A 25,050-nucleotide genomic window follows, 5' to 3' on the forward strand; every position below is an offset into this window, starting at 1 on the left:
TTGTTACGTGTTTTAAAAAAAAATTCTCATAAGTGAAGTTTTAAAATTTGTAAGTAGGTTATCAAAATGCCCTTTTCCCTTAAATTTGAGATAGGCTGATGAAAAATCCTATACAATACATATACATTTGGATCTCTGTAAGTTGATACTGGATAAAAATTTTTTTAGCCATGTTCTGTTTCCATGCATTGATGTAAGGAAAAACCATCTAGTTCGAGCTGAATATTTGAATGCTTATTCTCAGTCACAAATCTTTAAATATTGATACCCTAATGTAAATAATGTTTCTTAAAGGGATATTAAATTTTCCTATTTATTTTCTTAACCATCTGTTTCCTCACAATGCATAATGTCTGCTAACAGGTAATGTCCATTATGGGAAATTAAACTGTATAAGAAATTGGAAAAAATTATTTGTACTGTGAAGGAGCTTTGCATCTGGTAAGGGTGGAAATCAGAGCTGCCCTCAGGGGTGTGTGACAGGTGCAGTCACCTGCGTTTTGGGGGCCCAGCACTTGCAGTGATAACTTTTTTCATAAATTCTGAATTTTCATCAGTTCTGGAATTAGTTTTTCATAAATTCTGAATATTCAACCATTTTTGTATCCCGAATTTTCATCTAGAAAGAAATAATTCTGAATTCATTCCTTTAATAAATTCTGAATTTTTATCAATTCTGGAATTATTTCTTACGTTTATTTTGAATTTTCATAATTATCATTTTCTGAATTTCCAATTCCTCTCCCCCACAGAATATATTAAAAAATCAGGGCTCTGATATTATAAGGACGCTTCTGGGCCTGCTGTTATTTTTGCATCAGGCCCCACGTCCTGTAAGATCGGCATTGAACAAGATCCCTTATCCAGATGAAAAATTGTCCTTGCAAATTGGAGTTAATTTTTAATGAGAGAAATTTATTTCGTTTCAAGCAGTATATTATGTTCATCATTTCAGAATAAAATCCAAGAATATATCTGAAATTTTTCTAATTCTTTCAAAAATGACAAAATTATCAACTTTATTTGATTTTTTTCTGAGCCTGAACTCTTTTTAATAAGAAAACTAATGTTATACAGGAATCACAAAAAACTAATAATGACATGAATTCGATAAAGAAATTTGAAACATGATCATTGTCATATATATGAAATCCCTGTAGAAAGAAGTCTATTTACTTACGATACTTACAAATTCATATCATTGTATTTAATTGTGAAAATGGTTCTGAAACAGTTTTAGAAGTTATTTTAAGAAACAGGGTAATGAATGCTGATTACATTGTATGATAAAACAATATACAAGCAATGGTGTATTGTAATTATAAATGTTATGTGATAGCTGTAGTTATAATGCTATGGATGTAAAAATATATTCATCATCACATTATAAGAGTGTGTGTGTGAAACCTTTCTCTGTGATTGATACCTCAATTCCAATTTAACAAATAACTGTTACATTACATACATGGTTTTCATGTGTATTCAAAAAGAACAAAAATCTATTTTAAATCAATAACTTTGGGTAAATAAATTTTTAAAAATGGAGTTATATTGTTATCAATCTTCATCAGTTGCAATGAACGACCAAAAAAATTGGTAATTGTGTCTGAAGATAACCATGTTATATAAATTGTTTTCTTGAACAAATACCTATTTTGAGTGTATCAATCAAGAAAGGGTTTCACTAATAATTTATTTTCTGTAGCTAGAACAAGACTGGGATTTTTGAAAAATGTTGTATGCATGCTCCATGTAGGTGCATTTATATTATTTTTATTACTAACCTAGTCATATTTTAACGTTTTTAAATGTTTGGATGGTATTTTTTTTACTTTAAACCCTGTGTTAGTACGCTTTTACATGTTGAAAATAAAAAGTGTTTTAAGTGATTGACATTTTCTGTTCACATCTTTCAATGACTAATACTCATATAATATTTCACGCTATTCAGACATGGTTTAGTTATTTCTTATTCTAATGAGCAAAATTTGATTTACAGTGCATTTTATTAAAAGAAGTACCACCATTAAAGGTAAGCATAACACTCGCAATTCATAAGCAGAAATTAAAAAAGTAAAGTAAGAACAAAAACAATTTAATATTTACATAAAAAATTAATTCAAAATAAAAAGACATGGTTGTATTTACACATGGATTTTACATGATGAAGTTCTTGCTCTCAAAATTTATTCAGGCATTCAAGTAGTAGAGAGTTCAGTTTTGGTCTGACTTCAGAATCACCATCACATACGATATGGGTTGAATGATCTTCAACACGGATAAGTATACCTTCACTTTGCTATCGACAAACAAAAGGGAAAAATGCATCAATAATGTTAAAAAATTAAAAGTTGCTTGGTTGAATTAATAATCGTTAAGTTTTTGCTTGATATTTTTCATACACTAGTGATAGCTATAATCAATAGAGATTTAGTGGGGGAAAAATAGTCTTCCATCAGAAAAATTAAAGATTGATGCATCATGCATGTATTTCTCAATTTGTGGGGAAGGGGGGGGGGGGAGAACCCATTAATAGAAACTGTCAACTCCCTTTGGTGTGGGGTTCAGCAAAAAATTTCACAAAAAAGTCACATGCGAGCTTTCACGGCTGGATCCATTCCATCGACTACATTATTCCTCTGAGTAATTAAGCTGTGGTGAAGAGATTTCTGAATCCTCTACCAAGGCTTAATTACTTTGAATATTTTATGGTAGTCAAAAAGATTCAAATTTAACTGATCAGATGTCATACAGCTGCTGTGTCGTACTAAAATTCATTATCAGAGGTAAATGTACAGTACTAATCCACATTAATGCCCACACATTGATGTGCTTTAAATTCCTTTTTAAAATTGGAATATTTTGTATAAATTGCACCAACTAGGAATATTCCACCAAGAGATTTTTTAAATACATCAATAGGAAATTATGACACTAGATGACAAGTGCCCTCAATTGAGGACAGCAAAATATGATGCATATTTGAAAAAATAAGTTGAACAGAATTAAATGGGTGTTACAGCCACATTCACCAACAGAGTTTAACTGCAATTGCAGATTAAAGGCTTAGAGATCAACATTGATTGGATAAAATACCTAATTTAACCAATCTGTTTCAATCTCTAATCCTTTAAACTGCGATTGTAGTTAAACTCTGTCTGTGAATATGGCGTCAGTTATTCACAATAAACTGGAGAAACCGCGAGACACCCAGGCTCACAAAAAACTAATCTAAATAATCAATTACAAAAGAATCATTTGCATGAAAATAACAATATAATGTTGATAATATAAGGTGGAAAACAAAAGTACCCACGAGACAATAAAATACAACTTTAGCAGTTAATTTCTAAAGAAGAAAAATGGCTTCTTGAAAATTTTTTCAATGCCAATCTCAGTAGGAATGTCATTTGCAAGTGCTAAAATATACAACATTTAACTGCAAGGGTGAAATATTATAAAAAGCCAAATCCTCAGAATGAACTGCTGTCATCAAATAAGGGCTGGGCGAAAACAGGTTAATGTCTAAGATAAAATAAATATAGAAATCTACAAAATGGTTAGCTGCGGGGAAAAAACAGCTTCCCATCATCTTACATTACACTGGAGGGCCAGAAGTCTGGGCCTGTTTTGAAAAAAAAAGTTATTAAAGATAGACAAACTATATAAATCGTTTTTTCTTCTTTGATGGAGAAGGTTTTAACATTTTTTTCCTTAGTTACTAAAATATTTCTACACGCGCACACCTTTGGTAACACTTTTTTGGACCTATCACTATACACCATTTCTTGCCATCTTATTTGTAACATGGGTGTTACAAAAAATGGAAGTGAAAAACTTTGGAACCTTCTCTTTCAAATCCTTTAAGATGTTTGTCAACAACTTTTTTTTCAAAACAGGTCCAGACATCTGAACCACCCTATACTTTGCCAAATTCATATAGCCTGAATATTTGAGACCTTTTTGAGCGACATCCGAAATCACCTGGGTGGCCTATTAGTTAGCAGTTCTGACTTAAGAAAGAATCCAAGTACTCAGAATGAAATGTTTATGTCAGGGAGTAGCTAGCTAGATCTAAACTTAGGTTTACGTCTGAAAGCTTTCCACCTATTTCTTTGCACAAACTGAATTGCCAAACCGAATGTGAAAAAATAACTTCCATTTTTTCTGAATTGGTTTAATATCTATATATATATTTTTAATATAAAAAAATATCGAATCGGCTACATAATGTTCCCATTCTTAGGTACTAATAATAATGTGAATTATATAGTCATAATATTCATAAAAACAAATAGATAAATTTTTGAAACATGATCAGGAAGTCAATAAAATGCATGAAAACCTTACCAGTTCGACTATGCATCCGGACTGACTTTTTTCAACTTTTACTTCAGTAATCCCAATCTGCATTCCATAAAGAGAAAAAAAATCATAACATTTTTTTTATGAAATGCAAAATATACTTCATAAGCATTTCGACATAAACTGTGAAGCAAAACACTATACTGAAAAGGTTTATCCACAGAAGAATTCATTCTCATACCTTGTTCAGCTTTTGTATAAAAGTAGATACATCCAATGCTCCCCATGGATAACAAGCTGGATAACTTGATTCTGTGAGTTTTGGTTTTTTTTTTGCAGGAGATTGATCTGGAGATTCTTTTGTGACATTCTGTAATATTATAACAAGATGAATATTATTTTGTATATTTCATTATGAACGAAAAATATGTTTACAATAATGTAGAAATTCAGAGATATAAGGATTGAGATAATTTCTGTTAACCTTGCATTCTAAAATAGTAATTCTTTTAAAAATAAAATGTGCTTTTTACAGCACAGTCAATCCTGGATATAAAGAAGTTGCACTAGAGTACAGTAATGATCATTAGCCATCTCAAGAGGCTGTCTAATGACCACTTTCGTACCCCCAAGGGAGTAGGATGGCTTCGGAATAACTCACTCACAGCTACCTAGGTTCACCCACCATCATTGTCCAGAGAACAAAAGAGCATTGCTGGCCTGAGCAGCCCAGGGCTAGTTCCAAAGATGTATTCATTATTTTGTACACATTCAAACACAGCCAGAACTGCTTCGACTCCTATCATCAAAAATTAAATGAACTAGGGCAGGTGAAAAGAAAAATTTATAATGGTTATAAAAAAAAGACAATAAAATGACTTTCCCTGAGCTCGAAAAGGGTTTGGTAGCCCACGATTCCAATGCTAGAAGAGGGAGCTCATTTACAACGTCGTTCATGCATGGCGGAGATACGGGAGGTCAAGGGGGGCAATGCCCCCCCCCCCCAGTGTGAAAGGTGGAGTCGACTGATATAATATATATATGTATATATGAATTGACATCATCGTGCCCCCCCCCCGACTTCCAAGTCTATCTCCGCCTATGATGTCGTGGGAGCACAAGTATTACATATTCGGGAGGAAGACAAATGACAGACATGAGCAGAATGTGTAACTATAGTTGGGGAACCCCTGGGAATTTGTCTCTCTCTGCATGTACCTCATGCACCAAAATCACCAGATCGGAACATGGGTTGTATGCAGGGACGTTGCAAAGGTAAGAATCAGTATGTAGCACTAGAAAACGAAGGAAAATATTTGTTATAACTCATTTACAAAAAGAAAATTTTTGTTTAATCAAATGAATCCACTCACCCATATACTTTATTTTAAAGCAAAGTAATACATTTTTATGGTTCAGCAGATGATATGCAAGACACTTTTTATATGACAGTTTCATTCATGATAAATCTGCAAATTTTAATTTCTATAGCTTCAAAAAGTGCATAGGTTTCTGTGCCAGTGTCACAGATTTCTAATTTCATTTTAACCTTTTCCAAGTAATTATGGACAGTTTAAATATAAGTCACTTGCTTGACACAGAAATCGATAGGTCTTTGGGTAATTTCAACAAGAAATGAGAAGGCATCAGAAAGAATAAAGCACCCGGCTTTGCATGAGATCAGAAAAGAAAAGAAAAACCCTTAAAAGTATTTGAAAAGAAGATTTATGTGATTGCTTACCCAATGAAGATAACTGCTGTAGACAAAATCCTGAATCTGTTTTATTTTAGTCCCAGAAGTAAAAGATAAAATAATTCCAAGCCCATATAATCAATTTTGCTGTACATGAATATCTACAGAAAAATCTTTTTGTTTTTAATTATTTTAAACTTTTATTACTTTGTTCTTTTGAGTTTTATTATTTATTCATACACGATGCATACAGAAAAGTTTATGAACAGCCAAACAATATATTGCTAACAACCAAATTATACAGAAGATACAGTCTCATCTCCACTTTTAACTAGGTTATCTCGTTTTAACAAAAATTTATCAGAGAAATAATTTTCAATGTAGTCTAAATGGAAGCGAAATTTGGCAACAAAGACTCTACTATATACAGTCAAAGTTGGTAATTCAAAGTCCAAAGTCACTGGAAAAAAGTTCAAATTATCCAATTAATCTATCCTGGATATATGAAATTACTACAAATTGTAACTTAATCATCAACATTCACATAGGATAATTATTATTTATTAAAATTGTATTATCAGTTAGGAAACTTTCTTAAATTTTAATAATTTATATTATAATAATTGATCTTAGCTGCTCTCTATAATTTCACTGTTATGGAATCAGCATCACTGCAGAATTTTTTGATTATACCAAAGCCTGATTTATGGAGAAACACTTCATAATCATCAGTTACGAAACTTTTTTCAAAATTTTGCTCATCATTCTTATGCTACCAAAGAAATATAATTTCATCAACATATTACAATTTGTATTTTTGGATTCTTTTCATACTCTTAATGACAATAAAAAAATTCAGATTTTTTTTTAATGTAGATGAATTTAATTAAACCTTGGTACATCGTTTGAACATAATCGGTTACAAGTAGTACATATTCTCAATGCACTCCAGCTGAACAAAATTAAAATGGAAATTAATTTATCAAAGAAAGAGGGGGAAAAAATAATTTTCAAATTTTTATGTCTTCAATTTTCTTGATCAAGTTGTTAAAGAAGAAATAAAGTCTGATTTCTTGTAGAAATTTTCAAACTAAATTTGCACATACAAAAATAATGATTTTCTTCCTCTAACTTTGAATTATCCAAAACATTTGAGAAAAATTTGAATTAAATAAGAAATTTTAACATTAAAATTAACAAAAACTCAAGGGGAGTTCGCAAGAATTTGAATTATGCAAAATTTGAATTAACCAAGTTCTACTATATATATGAATGAATAGACAGCTTTGCAGCATTAATTGGTGAAACATATGGAGTTGAATATAAAGAACTTGCCTTGACTTCGTATTTGTTGTTATTCACTTTCAACTGGCCAGTCACTGTCTTCAGGCAAATACCCGGTTTGACTTCCAAAGGCACCACAAGCTTTGCCAACTAATAAAAAGGATTAAAAAAATATCACACACAGAATAACAAACAAAATAGGTTAGATAAAAATTAAAAAGTTCAAATGGTGCAGTTAATACTTTTGATACAAACAGGGTGATTCAGAAAAGATAGGGAAAACATTGAGAGGTGATAGTACACACCAGTACAAATAATTGTCATCAAAGAATGCATGGTCTATTATGAAACACAAATGCACTAGTGAATTTCGAAGTGGCCACTCCACAAACGTTAAAACAGCATTCCTGTTGAAATTTATCGGGAGAAAAAGAACACCATGCATGCAATAACCTGGGAAAGAAGAAGAAACCATATGTAAATCTGCATCACAGTGAATAAAAGATGCTGACTCAGTATTACTAAAGTGTGCCCGTATCCCGTACGTTACAGCTATTAGAATGGTTGCACACTGGAAAAACTTCACAGAGCTGGCATCCGTGTCATTTATTCAATGTGACGCAGATTTCCTTATGGTTTCTTCTTCTTTTCCAGGTTATATTCACATACATGGCGTTTGCATTTTTCTCACGACAAATTTCAACAGGAAAGCTGTTTTAACATTTGCTGAGAGGCTCTTTCGAAACGAGCTATCGCGTTTAGATTTCATATGAGATCATGCATTCTTTGATGACGATTTTATTGGTGTGTACTATCACCTCTTAAAGTTTTTCCCAAGTTTTCTCAATCACCCTGTATATCTATTGTGCCTATTCAATGATCAATATCAGCTTACCTCAGAATCTGCATCTATTTTTTCGTACCTTCGATACACAGGAACTTGTACCACGCTTCCTCGTTTCAGAGGGATTTTGTTGGCTTCCTAAATATCCAAAGAAAAAATTATTATGAAGCAATCATATTTCAAACCTCACATTTCAATTTCAGAGAACTAGTAATACTTTCAGATCTATACAATAAATGCAAAATCAGAGACCACGACAGGCAAATTGCCCAACAAGGTGGCTGAAAGAAAAAAAATCAAATACTTACAAAAATAAGAAAAATCAATATAAACTAAATATTAGAAAAAGTCCCATAAAAACATGGTTGTAATATTCTAAATACAGCAACGCAATAGCAATGAATCGGGGGGGGGGGGAAATCAGAAACTAACATAAACTTTTGCTATAAAAATATGGTTGTCATTAATTTAAATATGGATAGATTCTCGATTATGCCAACCAAAAATTTGTCATATTTTCTCTTGAGGGTGTCTATCATGAGGACAACCAAAATAAAGTTATTGCATGTATTCATGACCTTATTAGGGAAAACTTCCTGAGATACAACCTGAAATTATCTCTAACCTACAGTAACTGGTGTCGCTGAGCCGAAGCAGATGAATGAAGGTGAAAAAATATTTCATGATTCATCATCTCTCTCTTATTGGAAATCTTAAATGCAGTCAAACCCTGTTATAAAGCCCCAATGTTGCGCCAAACCTACTTAACACCAGAAATTTTCAATGGAAAAATCTTGTGAGATTTCAAAAAACTGAGATTTGATATAATGCCAAACTTGTTATAGTGACAGAATTCTGCGAAATAAATGTAGTGTTAAATCAGGGTTAGACTGCACTTCAATCATATCTCCATAAACTCTACGTTATTCCAAAGAAAACATATTCAATGAATGATGTCTGTCTTTATAATTCAGACTATGCATACTTACTAGTGTTCTAGTGGCTCTCCTTTGGACCCCATTCAACTCAGAAAATGAAAATTATAATTTGCATTCACAAAAAAGTTTAACGAAAAATATATATACACCCATGTGAGATAACCAAGAACAAAAAGAGAAGTTTACTAAGGTTTCAATTGCTTACAGCTTCGACAGTAAGGTCTGAGCGATGCCTATGAAGTGGAGATGGTTCAGTGTATTGTTCTGGCAAAAGCAGATGTCGAGGATTGGCTTCACGAATCACTTTGTTTGCTTGAGTGTAATTTAAGCTAGTATCAATTGGATAATACACAACCTTAAGAAAAAATTTTAAAATAAACTAGATGAAATATGTTTAACAAAAAACAGAACAAATATATTAATTACTGGCAAGCTTCAAGAGGGAAAAAGCAGGAAATAGTCAAATGAATGTATCAACAGTACTCTACTTTTGAAAAGCTATCACGATTTTTATAACAAATACCTCAGACGATATTTTACAAATCTTCAACAAATTCTATAACCAATAGCTGCACTAGTTGTCTTTTTTATGTATTTTTATAACATTTAAATCAGGCTCAGCTGCACTTATATATTATATATTTTGATTTATATATATATTTATATTATGATATATTTATATATTCAAATATATTTATATTTGATTTATATTATATATTTTGATTTGAACATTCCCATACTATACATTTTTACTTACCAAATCCCAAAAGCAAAAGAGAAGTATATGCTTCTAATTTACCCTTTTCAGTTAAATTTATTCTTATATATGATCCATGATTAAAAATGTTAAATTCTCTTTCAATAATAATAATTTTAAAAATAAAAACAACAGCTGGTCTACAAAATCTGGAATAGAAAATAATTAGCTGATTTAGCTGACAAACAGTTGTAGATATTTGTAAAAATATAAAAAATGTGTATTCAATCACTAATGACAAACTTCCTCGCAGAAGCCACTTCACTAATTTGGTGAACTAATTTTTTTTTTAGAGTTACAAACAATTTTCAATTGGAAGCTAAATAAATAAGTATTAACATACTTTCAAAGCTAATGGCTGATATGGAGCTATAGCTTCAGCAAATGGAAAATCAGGCTCTGAAATGCAAATGTAAAATTTGATTATTTGGAATCTCATAGATACGTAAAAATTAGTTTGTATTTCACAACTAATTTGATAATGCAGACCATAGCACATTTTTTTTATCTAATTCACTAATACAGATTAGAAAACTTGACCATTGCATGACACTTTGTATATGTGTGTGTAATCATGCAATGATGTGGACTTAGCTCTAAACAAAAAACACAGTATACAGCAAAATGAAATTCAGATTGAGCAAAACACATTCACCCTCAATTTCAAATATTATTACATCTTTTATGTTTTCATTCATTGCCTCCTAATGAAGCAATAAGTTTCCAATTCTAAACTTAGCAGCCGAGAAAAATTTTAGTCTAATTAAAAACAAGCACATGGCCTATATCAGTCTTATGCGTAACTAATTATGAGCATTAGAATACTATCGAAGTATTGTCCCAGAGCTGCTCTCAGCATCTGAGACTGGCTCATGAATGTATATGCATAATACCAATTACTATCAATTAACTAATCATTACTTCCTCAAATCAGATTAAAAGAATATTAATTTACAAGTATAATAAATGTATGTATGAGAATATATTTAAATACGTACATAAGAATTAATACATATATCTTTATGCTGTTACTCCTTGAGTGAGAGAGAGAAAGCAATAGTACAAAGACTTACCCCAGCTTTGGTCATCTTAAGCTCCTCCATCCGATCCATAAGTATTTCCTCCAGTCATCAACAACTGCCACCACAAACCACCACTCAAAACCAATTCCCTCACACTTACTTCTGCCTCCTTCAAAACAACCTTTCCTCGTCTTACTTTTTTTTTTGGTCTTTCCTCATTGGTTCCGTCTCCAGAACTCCTCTTCTTTGTGTAGGTCTCATTCTAAAATCCCCTAATGAAATTTTGCTACCACCCAGATGTCTATATTCCAATGAGCAAATCTGCCTGACACACCTTCTCAAGATACCACTACTCAAAGGGCAGAGTCAATTCCGAGAACCTATACAAGGTGTTGGAAGTAACACCTGTGCATATAGGTGCCTCACCTATTTCTATATACAAATTTTTTCATTTCTGAATTAAAGGCCTGCCCTAATTCCCAGACTGCCTGGTGTCATAAATATAAAAAATAAAAATATTTTAAAAGGCTTCTATTAAAATTAAACAATTAAGGTGAATTAAATGACTAATTAATAGTTCTACCAATTTTGTAACAAGCTAGTGAGTAGCTTGTTATAGTATTTATGTGAAGAAAAAATACATACCAGTGAAAATTATTGAATTGTTTGGTGAATTACCCCATAGTTCCATAAAATGCACACAATCACCAAACCTGAGGGATGGGTGTCCAGCAAACACTACACATGGCGTGCGGAACTCATTGCTGAAGTTATCATCTGAATATGGGTGAAAAGATGAGTGATGCTAAACATCATTAACTGACCAAAAAAAGTACGGAATCACATGAAAATGAAACAATACAACTTCTGAAGTATACATCTATCATTCTTTCATGTACAATATGAATATCAAAAACATTCACTAAAAAATCAATTATCACATTGCATACCTTTAATACTTGAGAAGGCCTTCAACCTCCCATTGCGGACCAAATTTGCATGCAGGAATGGTTCTTCTGGAATATATACTTTGCTTTGTTTGCTTTGAGACAACCTGAAACAAATATGGAAAAGGAAAATGGAAAGCAGCGTTGATACTTGTTAATGAAACAAGAGATTTCAAAAAGCTGCATTTAGATGTTAGGGGCCATTCAAGTATTACGCAAGCAGATTTTCAGCCATTTTTGACCCCCCCCCCCTTGTCAGCAAAACACTGCCCCCCCCCCGTCATATTCATATCTTGTAATACTTAAATGACCCCTTATTCATGATTTTGAAAAGATACAACACAAAAAAAAAAATCCAAAAATATACTATAAGTATATATTGTGGATAAGTAACCTTCCTCACCAGTCAGCTAAAATATTTGAATATGCAAGTGAATGATCAGCTACTGGAGAGATGAAGTACATTGGCACATTTATCTGACCTGTGCTTTCCATTTGATTCGCTAAGCATTCGAACAAATCAAATGTCACTCCAGATGGATAACAAGGAATCAGTACATTGCCTCCATTCCGAACAGTCATAGCTACAGGATAAGAGAAATTGGGAAAAAATTGACCAATTGGAAATGTATAAAACATAACATGCATTTTGCATGCAGTAGTTAGAAGCTTACCTAATTTCATCCATTTCTCAATTAAATAAAACTTGGGGGGGGGGGGGAACTGAAAAAATTTAAATTCAATCATTTCCAAACCAAATATTTTTTTTAAGAAAATGAGAGATATTTAAAATTTTGATTGAAAGGTTTAGAGCAGGGATGTCAAACTCAATTGAGCACAGGGCCATTTGCTTCAAAATTGCATCTCAATGGCTCACCAATTATTACAAATAATTAATCAAAAATCTATTAATTAGGAATAAAAATTTTGTTAAATAGTAATTAAAACTATTGAACAGTAATTACTTATTTGTTAATTGGAAATTAAAAATTTCTTAAACTGTAATTACAAATTAATTGTAAGCATTTCAAAAACTGTTCAACTGAAATCAAAAGAAGGTGAAGAAAAATTACAAATAAACCATAAAATTAATTCTACCAACCAACCAAGATGTTTATTGATCAACTGTCAACACAAAGCAAAATAATTGAGAATATTCTCTTTTGAATGGTTTTGAGCAAATCCAAGTTATTCATAAAACTTGTCAGTACATAATCCAAATTGTTATTAACTGATCTTTTTCTTAAAATTAGACATTTAAGTCATTCAAAATATTGATTAAGAATGCTAAAAATGAATGCTAAATTTAACACCCCCCATATCTTATCATTATGAAACAAAACATCTTAATCTTTCCATTTCTAGGAGCAGTTTTACCTCGTTTGACAATAGAAACAAATTTTTTTTAGAATTTTATGACAAGACGACCCGCATATTCCTTTTCAATGAGATAGCAAGTCAAATTCACTCCCCAATTCCTTAGGAAATTGTGAGAATAAGCACAGTTTCAGGCCTCAGGATCAGGTAAAGTTAGAAGTGTTTGTCACAGGCTTGAGAACACTGTTGCCTATTTCCAACCCTTTGCAGCAAAGGAACTGCTGATAAATAGCAAAATGGAAAAATTGCAGTTCAAGAATTTTTTCGAAATCATTTTTCTCAGTTTTGCTGTAAGTTTTGAAGTGAAATTCATATTTTTGCTAACCATTGCTGACCTACCACCCTTTCTCACTGCTACGAGTTTGTTCATAGGAAGTTGATATTTTTCCTTAGTGTCCAATTTGATACATTTTGCCGCGATGTTGGAAATATTTTAATATTATAAACTATAAATTTCAAATTCTTCAGTGATGTTCATATTGTCATTGCAAGCTCAAAGAAACAGTCATTTGAGCCATGTCTTGAGCACCTGAAATTTCATTGAGGACTACTGAAAAACACTGTTCATTTGAGGATATTACTTCCAACTGGTTACACAAATTATCACTTATTGCTGTTATTCTTTTGACCACAATACGTCTCTGTATAAAAATATCATGAAATGTTTAAACATATTCAAGACATATTTTTTTCTGCAGCATTTATCATCCATTCCTTTACCAAGGAATGGCTTGGAAGTTTTTGCACCTATGTAGCTGATTTCACATATGTAGCAGCTCTCACTGTCAATTCATTTTAATTTATAATTTTTTGGACAAAATCTTCATAATTTTTTTTCAACTATTTGAAATTTTTATTAAATAAAAATAATTTTTTTTAATCTTGTTGGGATCCACTACGTTGCATTCTACCAATAGTTCCTTCAGTGTCTGCGAGTTTGACACCCCTGGTTTAGAAAGACTTAACTTTTTTTAAATTTTCTTATTTTAATATTGTTATTGACAAAGATATATCTAGTCTATTGTACATTCACACATCATTCATATAAACAGCTTCAGATGATAATTTGACCACACGAAAAATATGAATAGATAAGAAGGGATGAAGAAAATGTCAAAATTTATCTCCCTTCCTGAGGAGGAAAGGGGGTACTGCCATTGAAAAAGTTTACCTCAACTTACATTGTCCATCTTACAAATTAGACACAAGTCCGGATATATCCCTGAATTTTTTTATACTGTACCCACCGTAATAGCTGAGTATGATATTGACAGAAATTAGAAATTTATTTATGACTGATGCCCTATAGTTGTGTCTGCAGCAAGCAATTATCTTTGTCCCAATGCGCAGACATATAAGAAGGATTAAGATGTTCACTTACTCACTGTGACACATATTTCCCCCATCATACTGTCTGGATTTGCTAAAGGAGCTTGAGTGAGGCTACTCAAAATGACTACATCGGAATTTCTCAATGATTCAAATTCCATGGGCTTTGGGTGAGTAGTAAGTGTTGAAGATGCAGATATGTAACTAATCTGTGAAAGGAAAAAAAAAGGTAGTAGTATTCATCAAGCTTTGTGATTCCTAAATTTACTGTATAACTAACATATTAACAGGCTATACATGTATTAATACTGCAAATACTAACTAGCCCTAGCACAAAGTTAACATTTTTCATGTTCACTTTCAACTGCCTTAAAAATTGATAAGTATAAATAACCAGTACACTGAATGTACAAAACATTACATATCAAATTAGTTGTATATAATATGCTAACAAAAATATGGCACAGTAGACACTTGTTTTTATGCGAACTTGAATAATGAGTTTGTAAAATCAAAACTTCATAAATTGGAGAGTCATGCAAAGCAATGGCATATCATTTGGGACTACTACTACAAAACCACACATGCACCTCGTTCATATTTCGCTGTGAAACTTCTAACGAATTGGTACATGTACATGTTGGAATGTGTGTATGCATTTTGAACCTAACGTAATGCTTGTTGCGTGTAGTGCTGCCATCTGCCATCAAATTTCCTAACAATGTATGAGTGAAGTGTAATGATTGAATAATTGCACCATTGAAGGTCGATCAGAGGACTGGTTCCTAAAAAAATCTTGGTTTTTAAATTGGAGATTCATAAAGTCAAGTGACAATTGTAATTGTAAAGGCTTACTTTTTCATGAGCACTCCAAATTATCCAGTTGCAGCTACCAAGGCAATATCCAGAGCTCACAGCTGAAATCTTCAAAGCACCATGAACATCCTGTAAGAGAATTGCAAAAATTATCAGCAAAAGGGGTGGTTTGATATTAAAAAAATAAATTAATTAAAAATCAATTGAAATCATAAAGAACTTGGAATATAATGATACAAAGAGATTGTTTTCAAAAAGATAGTGAAAGTAAGTGCTGAATTTGTTAGTACACAGATTCCCTCTTGATATTCGCAGTGTAAATAGAATGCTTCATTATCCATCAAGAAGAATGCAGGGAACTAATAACATACCATTAGCTTACAAAAGTAGAAGAAAGTGATATTAACCAAAAATAGGAAACAAAGCTTAGAAAATGAAACAATATACCTATTATACACATGTATGACACTGATTATTTACCAAAGTAATTTTGTCCTAATCGGAACCTCATTGCCTTCATCTGGTAATCAGGTTCAGTTTTGTATAAATTGTCCAAAAAGAATACGAAAATAAATTAATGAAATTTAGCAAATTTTATTGTTATTGTTAATTAATAATTTTATTTCTATAATTTGCAGATTATGCATTAGAAAAATGTCAGAATTTTTTGGCATGGATTATAGACCTACTGCTTATTACATAAAACTTTTTTGGAGAGGTGAGAGTAAAATTAACATTTTATGAATAATTCAAAAACAAAAATGAATTTTTCTTTCACAGGTAACTGGCATTTTTGTATATGAATAAACATTTTTTTTATAAGAATACATCACCAACAATTCCTTCCAAACCTTAAGATTTTATTATCATGATGAAAGAACCAGAAATTTGCATTTGCAGCTGTGGATTTGAGGATGAATTTTTTTTTTCTCAAAACAGTGGAATTCATATGTCCAGATGATATACTGCCACAGATTATAAGCAAGAAATTTGCAGTTTTAAGCACATGATGTAAAGAAATTTAAAAAATACAGGAATTTAGTTATTAGTAGATTCAAAAATGAATAACATAGGATAAATAAATTTTACAAAATTTTTAGAAACGCAAATTTTTTCAAAGCCTAAAATATCTTAATAATATAAAGCACACCAACACTACATGCACGAGCGTTTATTTGTGAGGGAAAAAAAACAAAATACTCAAATTTAAAAGAAATTTCACACATACCAGCTTTTCTGCGAATCCAACCACCAAAACTTTTGAAAGACAGCAATTCACCTCTTTCATGGTGTAAATCTGCTTCCATGATCTTGGTTTTACAGACTCACATAATGGAATAGGTAAATTCCTATATAATGTTACAGAAGGAAGAAAATTTCCTAATCATTATCAGGCATTAGAAAAATATATGATAATTCTAATAATTACATACCTTGTTTGATGAAATGAATATTGTAGTGGGTCGTAAATTACTTGTTGTAACCAGGCTGCAAAATACTTATCCCACCCTCAAGCACATCAATCAAAAACAAAAATTAAATACAAATCAATTTTCTCGCTTACTTCAGTATGTTTGCTGTTTTCCACCGAGATGCTAAGCGTATTTTTGGTGTCCTCTCAATATAAGTTATTAGCTCCTCCATAAATTGCCTATAAAAACAAAAAAGCACTTGTATCATTTATTTATGTAGAATATGCTATAACAGGGGTGGCTAACAGCTGGCCTGCGAGTTGATTTTGTGCAGCCCTCAACAAGGTAAAAATAAATTATCAAATTAAAATTAATAATTTACAAGGTATCAAATCAAATTTATTATCATTATTAGCTATTCTCATTCCAACAGTGGAAAATTGCTTACATTCATTATTATTAGTGATGAAAATAATTTACTATGTTATCACCATACTGCTTTTTCAAACACACAAATTGCTCATAAAGCTTGTCATGGACAATTTTTTTTTCTGCCACTTCGTTTTGCAAACTGCCTATTTTGCCAAAATAATAATTGAAGAAAAATTGGAACAAATGATTGTCATTTACAAAATTCAAACTATGAATAGATTGGATGGGAATAATTTGTAGAAAAATCTAATTTTTGAAAATTAGTTTGGAGAATTATTTTTGCTCTGCCAAGATACATGAAATCAATAGGCTTTCTGGATATTATGCTGAGAGGAACTTGGAAACAAGTGCTCTCCACTGGGAATCAAACCCAGGACCTTTTGCATCTTAGGCAAGCGCGCTGATCATTATTTTAAGGGGGGAAAATAGTCTCTGTAGTGTAATGGTAAGTGCGTTTGGTATGCAAGAGGTCCTTGGTTTGATTCCCGGTAGAAAAAATTACACTTTTTTCCAAGTTCACCTCTGCATAATATCCAGAAGGCCTATTGATTTCATGTATCTTGGCCAAGCAAAAATCATCATTCAAAACTAATTTTTGATGCATTACATCCATCTAGGAATCAACGAGTATGTTTATAAAGATGAAAGGGGATACAATGCTCAGGGTAAAAGTTTAGCGACTAAATTACTTGCGTTTTACCATACTACTTATGATGTATACAAATGTGTGTGTTTTCTGAGTCTCATTTTACTGGTGCGGCCTATACACTGGAGTGATAATGCAATGCAGCTGACCATTATGTTGGCTTGAACAGATAGAAGTTGGCCACAAACAATAACTAATAATAAAATGCAAAAAAACCCAGATAAACTAATTATGATACACAGTTGCCTTGGAATTCAACCATAACCTTTTGTCAAACTAATGTCGGATTGTACGACACTATTTCCCAAGTCTTTCCAGCAATTCCATGCATGCACGATCCCTAGAAATTTGTATGTCAAATTGTAATTGAATATGTTTTTTACCTTCCTATTTGTAAGGTTGGTTCAGTAACATAAACAAAGCCCTTGAAGCCTGTATGCTCAGTGATATATGGCAGTGCCAGCATACTCTGGTAGTTGGATATCAGAATAACATCAACTTCTGAAAAATCAATTATTCCATCCTGAAAAAAAATACATCAAACATTTGATATTTCAATAAGATTCAAAATAAGTGGAACATTCTATCATAGTTTGATAATTGAATGAGTAGAATCAATCACCTCAGGGGGACAGAATTCAGGGGAACTGTCAATCAAGACTCTTCCAGAACATTCTCTCAGTTCCTGAATGAAAATAAAAAGTCGTAAAAAAGAAATACCTACAACAGAAAACAATAATGCAGTGAATGAATAAAATATTAAAGACAAGACCCTGTGAAAATTTAAAAACAAGGCCCGGTAAAAAAAAGACCCAACGGGTACAATGATCAGGGCTTGGCAAATCAAAAATAAATTTAGGCACTAGCCAAACTACTACTGAGCCAAGCATAGATTTTTCTCCAGAAAAATGGTCGGTCCTAAATAATGGGGTTTTTTTGCTATATTAAGAATATAGTCGAGAGAGGTCTTAAGAACTTATGACATGGTCACCAGAACCCAAGGGCTGAGACCCATTTGAGCCCCCCTCAGTAAATTTTGTAAAAGGGCTCAACCCCCTCCCCCCCAAATAATTTCTGGAAAAACAATGCAATGCAGCTTCCCTCTCCTACGTACGCGCTTGAGTCCCATTTATACAGCAGGACAACCAGAAACTTTCAGTCCCCCCTTTCAGTTTTCTTCATGATGGCACCTCTGACCACTTCCTATACCAATGTTTCTCAAAGAGTGCTTTGCAACTTCGAGGCGCATTGCCAACTTTTGTCAAGGGTGTTAGAGTGAGCTGTTGACATTGATGATTGCTTATCTCAGTGATAGGCAAACTTTTTTTTATTAGCAGACAAAAGACAAAAAACTTTGGGCCTTTGAACCACGGGCCGGACACATTTAAACATGTTTCCGTTTTGAAAATTTCTATGATTCATAATTTTTATAATTAAAAATGAAGCAGCAGGATGTATTGTACACTTTAAAGACTGCCACGGTTTTGTTTCATTGCAAATGAGAGACAATGGTTTATCTTTTACAACTGTGAAAAAATAAGTTCATGTTAATAACTTAATAAATATATATTGCATATGTAAAAGTTTTAACCACTTAACAGTGGAATATTTTTCAGAAAAATGTATAAAAAGGCTTTTTTCCCTGTCTAATTACTTGCATTACAGTAGACTCATGCTAATCCGGCACATGTCAGACTGGAGTATGTCGAATTACCAAAATCGCTGGATTACTAGAAGTCAATTGAAAAAATACATTAAAATAATATATGAACTTTTGCACAAAGACATGCAGTAACGTGTTTTCCTCTTACATGCTCGAGGTAAACCTGCCAAAAAATGCTATATTACTGGACAGGCCAGATTATCATGAGTCTAATGTATTTTAAAATCTAAGGCGAGCCAGATAGAACCTTTAAGCAGGTCACATCTGACCCATGGACCATAGTTTGCCCATCACTAGCCTATCCAGTGCTTTGAAAAGTGATTCTTTTCTTACACTCTTCGGGAGAGCGGTAGATAGACATTGTCATGGTAAGACAGGTGGCAAAAGTTTGAGAAGCACTGTCCTATACCATTGAAAATGATAACAATCATGTGAAATTTTTTTTTTTTTTTTCATTCAATTGCTAGAATCAGCAAGCACTCTAGTTTCTTTAGATGTAATGTGTGCAGTAGGCTGATTATACAACACTCATAAAATCAGAGGCATGTCTGATAATTTATCAGGGTTCCAGGAAGACATGCTATCAGTGGCAGTTAACAAGGGCACATTAGAATAAAGACTATAAATAAAACACAATTGAATCCCACAATAAGGAACATTGCTTACAATGAAAAATTATAAACCTCTGATGCTAATTGCACCTTTTTTTTTAAATATAGAATCAAAAGCAAAAGGATATGTCAAATAACTCTCTTACTCCTTCCAACTGTGGGTCACCAGAATTTCTTGGTGTCCATGATGGCAGATTACACAACCGAGAACTGTGAATAAAAAAAAAATTAAAATCAAGCATTTGCAGTTCACAAGCTTCTCTAATTTTTAAATGCAAGGAGGGAGGGAACAATTATAAAAGATATGCAAGAAAATCTTATGTTCCTTGATAATTGATACAAAAAGAAGTGAAATTATGAATCTAAGAATCATAAATGAATGATAATTTTTAGAAAAAACATTGGTCCTCTTCCATTACAACCATACCATCCACTTTTCATACCAAATTAGCACTTTTTGGCTTATTTTTTTTCTACATGCTTTGCTTTAAAAAAAAGAACAAATTTATGGACATTACACTAAAGAAAATATTTAGCACTACTAAATAGAAAAAAGCATAAATTCAAAGAAAATTAGCCAAGACAAAAAAGACGTCAAGTGGCATGGTTATAACAGAAAAGTACCATTACATTTTCCTACACAGGTTAGTTATTTTCTAAAGAAATTTATTTGGTATTGAATTGTACAGACCCCATTTGAAAAACAGTACCTAGCAAAGTCGAAAAATCAAAAGTAGTTTGTACTAACTGAATATCATATTAACCAACAAAACAGCGATTCCATGTCCAACAAGAAAAACATTTAATTCATATTAAGCATATTATATGCATTAGGTAAAAAATCTGTATCCAGAAAATTTATCTTAATGAGATTAAACAGAATTTATAATCATGATTAGATCAAAGTTTCACAATGGCTGAAAGACCTGGAAAAGTCATACTGAGCCATTATTAATTTTATCACAACATATTACTACATTCAAAAAGTTCCAAGACTTATTTTATTATAGAATAATGAATATAGACAGAACCTGTTTATTTGTTGTTTCCTTCAAAGTAACTACCCTGAGTAGTTATACATTTTGCCATTGTTCAAACAAAAATGTAAATGCGTATTGTAAGCTAATTTTTATATTAAGCTATTTTTCACACCCTCCAATGCCTTCATCAATACTCACTGCACTTCTTCAGAACCTGAGAATTGTTGTCCCCTTAAGCAAATTATTTATATGAGGAAAAAGTGTCACGTGGAGCAAAATCAGGAGAATAAGCTGGTTGTGGAAGTATTGGAACATGATGCTTGACAGGAAATTTGACACCACGAGACACCTGTGAGCTGGTGCATTATTGTGATGGAGCACCCACAACTTGACCTTCCAAAGATCTGGTCGCTTGCACTTTGCAGAATCACACAGACATTTAAGGACTCACAGATCCCTCCCGGTGTCCTGTAAAAATACCACAGTCCGATACTTCCACAACAAGCTTATTCCCCTGATCTTGCCTCTTGTCACTTTCTCCTTTTTTTTACCTTGGATAAAGAATTTTCTTAAGAGGCAATGATTCTCAGGTTCTGAAGAAGTGCAGCAAGCATCGATGAAGGCATTGGAAGGGTATGACAAGAAAAAAATAGCTTACAATCTGCATTTACATCTTTGTATGAACAATAGAAAAAATTCATAACTACACAGGGTAGTTACTTTGAAGGAAACACCAAATAAACAGGTTCCGTCTATATTCATTCTTCTATAATAAAATAAGTCTTGGAACTTTTAAAACGTAGTGATATATCCTAGCAATTTCTTACTTATGAACCAATGGAAGTGGCAAGAACATCAAAGCTTGAGTCATGTCCAGTCCACAATCCAACATTATTGTGGTTTTCTTGAATTTCAAAATGTTGCATGGTTTGTTTGGATTACCGCTCAAGCAATACTGAAAGAAGAAAAAAGTTTTAAATGACTGAAAGATGACTAGTTTAACATTTCATTATCTTTTGAAAACAACATTTTATCTTTAAACTGAAACCATCACGAGTAGATTAGGTGAGTAGAATGCTGAATTGCTTATTGATGATTTGCAATTGAAGGGAAGGAATTTCCCATGCTTATGGAGAAATATATCTCTGATTATTTTGTACAGTTTAAGAGTTCAAAAGACAGTGAAAATGAAGGTAAAGTGACAATATGTCTATGGCAGTGTTTCTCAAAGTGTACGTTGTCACTTCTCAAGACATCTCCAACTTTTGTCAGGCAATACAATAAAAAGAGCTTTTAATTTTTATTAGCTTGACGATTCGTAATGGCACCTGATAGTTTTGGAACCCTGGAGTAATGGTTTTTCCAACTTTTTGTGATTCAAGGACTCCTTGAAAATGTGCTATAGGCTTGCATACAGGGCGTACCCCTAGAGATGCATAAGACGCACATGTTATGTACTTCTAAAATTATGTATGAGATTTGTATGCCACTAGAAATGAGTGAGACATTTAGTGCATAATTCCAGAAATGAATAAAAAAAGGTCCATCTGAACACTGTTCAGTGGTGGTCAAAAAATCAAATAGAAAATGCTTGGTTTCATTCTCAAAAAGGTCTCTTCAATGGGGGGGGGGTTCGATTATTTTTTTCTTCTTAATTGGGGTTCAAGTTTTTTCCTACAAAATAATGCTATAATCTTGGCTCAGGGGAGAGGGTGTTATATCCCCCCCCCCATGGTCAAAACAAATAAGCAGATGTAGATTAAAATACGAAGGCCACAACAGACAAAATGCCCAAGGGGCCATTCAAGTATTACGTAAGCACATTTTTAGCCATTTTTAACCCCTTCCCCTCTCTTGTCAGCAAAATTTTGTCATCAGCTCTGCCCCTCTGAATCCAACTCATATTTTCATAAAAGGTGTTTGATTACGTAAGTATTATCCAAACCCCCCCCCCTCCCCCCTTGTAATCAAAAGTCAGCAAATCGGAACACCCCCCCCTCCATCGATGATGACGTAATACTTGAACAGCCCCCAACGGAAAAAAAAAAAATAATCCCTGTAGGCCAATGTTAGTGGGCATCTTTTTCCATTCTTCTATCTTTTCTTTCTTTTTCGTTGGGCATTTTTTCTGTTGTGGCCTTCGTATTTAAATCTACATCTGCTTATTTGTTTTGACCATGGGGTAAAAAAAAAGTTTTCGGTTTTCTTTCGTTTTGGTTTCTTTTTATTTTCCTTTTTTTCATTCCTCTAGCACAGCCTAGTGGCAAGTCCAGCCTGCAAGTTCTTTTTATGTGGCGCTACCTACAGTTCATCCCAAGTTTGTCGTTCCTGTGTTGCACGATTCACAAAAAATATTTTGTGACAGCTATATATACATAAAAGGAAAATTTAAGCCTACCACTTAAATACAATGCATAGCATGCATGAAGATGCATTTTAAAAGACGTGGTGCATACACCTGGGCTTACATATAAGGCTTGCAACCTTCCAGGAATGCAAAGAATGTGTCCACAAACTTCAATACACATACAGCAGACTTGCATACTCCTAAGAATAAGATTTCTTTTTTCCAAAATAAGCACACCTCTGGTCCTATCGCTATAGGCAATTCACTACCAAGTTGAGTGGTACCGAAGTGTGAGTGTGTGTATCTAGTGTTGCCCTACTTCTACTTTTTGGTGCAGTGCTGCCATCTACATCTAAAATTGTGAGCAAGTGTAATTATCTAATATTTTTACCATTGTAGAACTGTTGCTCTCTGTGGCAAGACTTTTCAAGTAGCGAGGGAGATCTACTCTCATCTACTCCTTGAAGTTGGAAACCACAGAAAACCAACTTCAGCGTACCACTAGTGTGCAGCCTGTGGTTTGACACTGTATCCTCACGGTTGCCGCACGATGGTAGGATGCTCATCTTCCACCATGAAAGTTACCATCGTGGTCCACAGGTTCGAATCCAGGGAACATCAGAAACAGGTTCTTTACCTACCGAGTCTGGGGTGACCCTGATAGATGACGCCTTCATTTTCCACCCAACTCCACAGGTTGACAATTGCCATATGGCAATATATCACTAGAAAGTTGATGTGCAGTAAAGTTAGTATTCTCACTATGAGTCTGTCCTATGACCCAAAGAGGCTGGGACACCTCTTCAGGTATTGTACCGCAGCAAACTATTCTCCACTATTTTTGTTACTCTAATTTTCTCACCACTATCGACATAGCCCCAACGAGGGCGGGGCTCATAGCTCCCCCAATGTGATCATGGCTCACCACTCTGTCTCAATGAAGAGATATAAGCTGTGTGTGTGTGTTGTGAACCAACCTAACATGAAGTTTGTTTCTATGTAATGCTGGTTATGTATATGCTGCCATCAATTTTTCTAACTAGAAGTGAAGTGTAATAGTTGAATAATTGTACCTTTGTAGGCCTCTTGAATTGCCTGTCACGTACTCTTAGAGATGTACGGTCCACCGGTTGGGAGCCACTATCTTGGAAGATTGATGTCATACATGCGGCATTGTTTACATTTTTGACATTTTTCACTGTCACCGTCATCTCAAGAAAGTACGTGACTTTTGAAAACTATTTTGTTTTTTTAGTAAAATTTGCATTCCGATACTTTTATACCTACATTACCTATTAAAATTGTAAGTGATTAAAGAATGGAAGAGTTGGTGAATAAGATACCTATTAAATTTATACAAACAATTAATACCTACCAATTTCATGATCAAAACAGAGTTAAAACCGTAAAACACCACAGCACTACACAAATTTTTTTTCTAGGGAATTAATTAAAAATTCTTCATAAAATACGTGAATTCAAACTTAAATGTGTAAATGGATACACACTGCTTTCAATATTTTTGATAGTTGTGCTGCCATCTATGGATGAAACGTGGATAGAGAAACTTTATAAACATAACAGCTGTTGCCACTCTCATGAGTGACTAACCATGCAGAAATTTATTTTTTAAAAACTTATATTCTT

The 25,050-nt window shown here is 33.0% G+C and overlaps 1 protein-coding gene across 1 annotated transcript; it reads right to left on the bottom strand.

Moving 5' to 3' along the window:
* Positions 1-2,078: 2,078 nt before the first annotated feature.
* IntS9 (integrator complex subunit 9) lies at positions 2,079-24,959 on the bottom strand. Its single transcript, XM_089235936.1, has 19 exons — positions 24,779-24,959; positions 21,884-22,011; positions 20,223-20,286; positions 18,425-18,487; positions 18,186-18,325; positions 16,877-16,963; positions 16,541-16,661; positions 15,352-15,441; positions 14,549-14,705; positions 12,194-12,374; positions 11,794-11,897; positions 11,489-11,620; positions 10,165-10,220; positions 9,270-9,419; positions 8,178-8,264; positions 7,334-7,432; positions 4,547-4,675; positions 4,351-4,407; positions 2,079-2,299 (listed from the first exon to the last, which is right to left on the bottom strand). Exons 1-19 carry the CDS (start codon positions 24,785-24,787, stop codon positions 2,180-2,182), a joined length of 1,974 nt encoding a protein of 657 aa, XP_089092062.1. The 5' UTR covers positions 24,788-24,959; the 3' UTR covers positions 2,079-2,179.
* Positions 24,960-25,050: the final 91 nt, after the last annotated feature.

Source organism: Pholcus phalangioides, unplaced genomic scaffold (genome assembly GCF_987345545.1).
Source record: "Pholcus phalangioides strain wild (caught in Gottingen) unplaced genomic scaffold, Ppha-v1.0 ptg000009l_1, whole genome shotgun sequence".
Taxonomy (NCBI): Eukaryota; Metazoa; Arthropoda; class Arachnida; order Araneae; family Pholcidae; genus Pholcus; species Pholcus phalangioides.